Genomic DNA, 4,231 nt, shown 5'->3' with positions numbered 1-4,231 from the left:
GGGGGGGGTCTATGGGGATAATCACGGCACGTCTATGGTTGTTAAATATAATACACACATAATAAAAATAATAAAAATGAAATCGTTTTGACACATTAACAAGACGCCGAGATGGTTAAATTTAGCGGTGCAACGTAATTGTGTTAGAACTATTATAATTAGGTCGTCAAGAGACAAACGTTGTTAGGTGGTGGACGTTATTGCTATATGTCTGACAGGTTAGCACACATCGCCCCACACCGGCCCAAGGGCATCACTTACTCTTCCTCCTCAACCGGAGGCTCGACTTTCCTGAGGTCCACGTCATCAAAACTGTGTTCCTCTGTACCACTGTGAGAACCAATCACATTCATTATCACAATTTGCCTGCTTCTTTAAATAATCCACGTTTAGACCTGATTGGCTGTTATTCTTGTCCACACCTATTATGATAACCTTGGACTTCTCTTCTGTTAGTCTTAATATTTAAAATGGACAACACCCATGCATATCAAAGACAGTAATTCGACCAGACAAGGCTTCTCCATATCCTCGACGACATTTACCCCAGTAATTCTCATATACGGAAAATCAAGCCAATTTATGTTCCAATTACAGAAATGTCCATCGGAGTAATTCCGGTCGATTGTTACTCCTCGAATGGTTCGCCTAACGTATTTCTAGTCGATATGGTTGGTGTTATACTTGGCTTCTATACGTTAAACTTATAATTGATTTAAATGTAAATTCATCTTTTATGTGGTCGATTTGACCAACTGTTAGTACAAAGTGGACAGAGAAAAGAGGCTCGGACAATGGTGTTAAAGTTCTCCTAGTTTACTTTCGCTTTAAATGAAAGGTTCTAACTAAAAGGTTGTGCTTAAACGCAATTCAAAGCAAATCCATTGTTGAGATGAAATTGAACTTAGTTGAATAACAGTTTAGATCTAACGCAATTTTTGTTTAGACTTGTCAAGATTGATCTTGTTTACCAAACAATTGCTTTGGCAATAAAGTATGAGTAGACGTTATAACAGTCGTCCACACTAACGCCTGTGTATCAATGTCAGCCCACACTAACGCCTGTGTATCAATGTCAGTCCACACTAACGCCTGTGTATCAATGTCAGTCCACACAGGCGTTAGTGTGGACTGACATTGAGACACAGACGTTAGTGTGGACTGACATTGATAGAGTCAACAATAGAGATACGAATGGTATACTAACAGAGGAGGCGTCAAGCATGTCGAGTCACCAATAGACATAAGGATGGTTCAACATCAGAGGAGGCGTCAAGCCTGTCGAGTCACCAATAGATATACGTATCAATGTCAGTCCACACTAACGCCTGTGTAGCAATGTCAGTCCACACTAACGCCTGTGTATGAATGTCAGTCCACACTAACGCCTGTGTATGAATGTCAGTCCACACTAACGCCTGTGTATGAATGTCAGTCCACACTAACGCCTGTGTATCAATGTAAGTCCACACTAACGCCTGTGTATCAATGTAAGTCCACACTAACGCCTGTGTATCAATGTAAGTCCACACTAACGCCTGTGTATCAATGTAAGTCCACACTAACGCCTGTGTATCAATGTAAGTCCACACTAACGCCTGTGTATCAATGTCAGGCCACACTATCGCCTGTGTATCAATGTCAGGCCACACTATCGCCTGTGTATCAATGTCAGTCCTCACTAACGCCTGTGTATCAATGTCAGTCCACACTAACGTCTGTGTCTCAATGTCAGTCCACACTAACGCCTGTTTATCAATGTCAGTCCACACTAACGCCTGTGTATCAATGTCAGTCCACACTAACGCCTGTGTATCAATGTCAGTCCACACTAACGCCTGTGTATTAATGTCAGTCCACACTAACGCCTGTGTATCAATGTCAGTTTGAACATATCCTGTACTTGTCGACCATGTGAAATATTTAGATAGTAAAGTTACGACCCCCATTCATTTTACCAAAATAATAATTTCACCTTTTTTTTCCAAGCATGCTAGTGAGGAATCGTGTCAGAACAGAATAAATTATAAAACAAGTTGACCACCTGTCTGCAGAATGTTTTAGTTCTAAGCTCCTAGTGACAGAGACAAATAAAAATAAAAATAAATACAACGTCTATCTCACCCGCACCGACGTTTACACCAGCTGCTTAGCTTTCGCTTGGGCGATACGTTACGTCGGTGATTTTTTGACAGGATATGCTTATCATTACGTCGTGAATCACTTGTAGGAACCGACAGGTGTCCCCGAGGTGACGCTGTTTTCGGTCTAAATATAATGCATTTTTACAAAACGAAACAGTCGTTCTAGAACAAAACCTAATCCGTGAAATACATTGAGACACATGTAGTAGATATATATCATGTAACTATGAGTCGTACCAGAACATTGACTTTATAGTTATGTAGTTTGTCAAATGTGTAATAGTAGACACTTCGTTTGCGAATCTAACTGGTTGGACCTGTCACACTAACATATAAGTTCGGTTGAAATAATTTAAAGAGTTCATAAAATAAAATCACATTTGGTTTCATAACTACATATCTCAACGTGATATCAATTTGCCAACACATGCAATATAGCACGGTATAGCTATGTTTTAAAAGATCAGCTGGGTGTCATCCAACCAATCAATGCACGTAATGCATACATCGTAAACGTCATTGTGACTAGGAAACACTCGAACGTTGTTGAAAACACCCTGTCTATTAATCCTCACCTGGTAGTGTCACTGTACTTCCGGCGCCGCCTGAGCATGTCGCCGTCGATAGTCTTCCGGATGTAGTCAAAATCGTTATAATCCTCGTCCATCTGACGCGTCGGCGTCGGTGATCGTAAGTCACGTGCATGGAGCTGAACTTGTTGGACGATGTTACAGAACTTGGGTTGTCGACCTCGGAAGATCTGTGAGAGATCACCATAAAATGGATAACTTGTTATAAACTCAAACGAATATAACACATTTCTCATAATTGGACAATAACTTAATCTGCCCATGACTTCTTTGGCTCAGAGTACTCGAGATATGGCCAATACATCATTATTTAGAAAATTTTGTATGAACAAAGATAATACATTATATGAAGTGCTGTAATACTTACAACTTTTACAACTTGAGTGGATAAGATTTAAAGACTAATCGTAATCCAATATGCATCAATGTTAGTTTTTTTTTATGCCATCAGCATAATAAAGAATCTTATTTTATTACAAAAAAAAACAACATGACAAAGGTACAAAATCGTTTATAGAAATTGAAGAAATGGAAAAGAACAATCTGATTAAAACCAGATCCTAAACGTAAGGTATCGTTGTTTAATAGGATCTGATTTTAGTCAAAGTTGTGAAAACAAAAGGAAAAGGGGTTCTAATTGTAAACCATGTCCCACTAAAACATCAACAGTTTCCCAAGTTCAATTAATGCATGAAAGACACGTGTAAACCAAAAGCACTAATCCAGGAACGGTCAAACCAGGAGAGGATAAGCTAGAACTAAGCATTATACTTGTCGAGTCACCAATAGACATAAGGATGGTACAACAACAGAGGAGGCGTCAAGCCTGTCGAGTCACCAATAGAGATACGAATGGTATACTAACAGAGGAGACGTCAAGTCTGTCGAGTCACCAATAGGGATACGAATGGTATACTAACAGAGGAGGCGTCAAGCATGTCGAGTCACCAATAGACATAAGGATGGTTCAACATCAGAGGAGGCGTCAAGCCTGTCGAGTCACCAATAGATATACGAATGGTATACTAACAGAGGAGACGTCAAGTCTGTCGAGTCACCAATAGGGATACGAATGGTATCATAACAGAGGAGGCGTCAATCCTGTCGAGTCACCAATAGACATAAGGATGGTACAACATCAGAGGAGGCGTCAAGCCTGTCGAGTCACCAATAGATATACGAATGGTATACTAACAGAGGAGGCGTCAAGCATGTCGAGGCACCAATAGAGATACGAATGGTATACTAACAGAGGAGGCGTCAAGTCTGTCGAGTCAACAATAGATATAAGGATGGTACAACATCAGAGGAGGCGTCAAGCCTGTCGAGTCAACAATAGAGATACGAATGGTACAACATCAGAGGAGGCGTCCAGCATGTCGAGTCACCAATAGATATAAGGATGGTACAACATCAGAGGAGGCGTCAAGCCTGTCGAGTCACCAATAGAGATACGAATGGTATACTAACAGAGGAGGCGTCAAGCATGTCGAGTCA

The 4,231-nt window shown here is 40.5% G+C and overlaps 1 protein-coding gene across 13 annotated transcripts in view; it reads right to left on the bottom strand.

The window, feature by feature from the left end:
* Nucleotides 1-4,231, bottom strand: part of LOC110458542 — a 91,310-nt gene that overhangs the window by 47,820 nt on the left and 39,259 nt on the right. For 7 of the 13 annotated variants that reach the window (XM_021510284.1, XM_021510281.1, XM_021510286.1 and 4 more), the window contains 3 exons: nt 2,720-2,904; nt 2,125-2,268; nt 262-330 (listed from right to left, as the gene is read on the bottom strand). In XM_021510284.1, coding sequence (XP_021365959.1) covers nt 262-330; nt 2,125-2,268; nt 2,720-2,904 — 398 coding nt within the window. The remainder of the gene's footprint in view (nt 1-261; nt 331-2,124; nt 2,269-2,719; nt 2,905-4,231) is intronic. The other 6 variants (XM_021510291.1, XM_021510292.1, XM_021510293.1 and 3 more) reach the window with 3 other exon arrangements.

This window comes from Mizuhopecten yessoensis, unplaced genomic scaffold (assembly GCF_002113885.1).
Source record: "Mizuhopecten yessoensis strain PY_sf001 unplaced genomic scaffold, ASM211388v2 scaffold9651, whole genome shotgun sequence".
Lineage (NCBI taxonomy): Eukaryota > Metazoa > Mollusca > Bivalvia > Pectinida > Pectinidae > Mizuhopecten > Mizuhopecten yessoensis.
The sequence above is the reverse complement of the archived record's forward strand: the minus strand, read 5'-3'. Positions and strand labels throughout refer to the sequence as shown.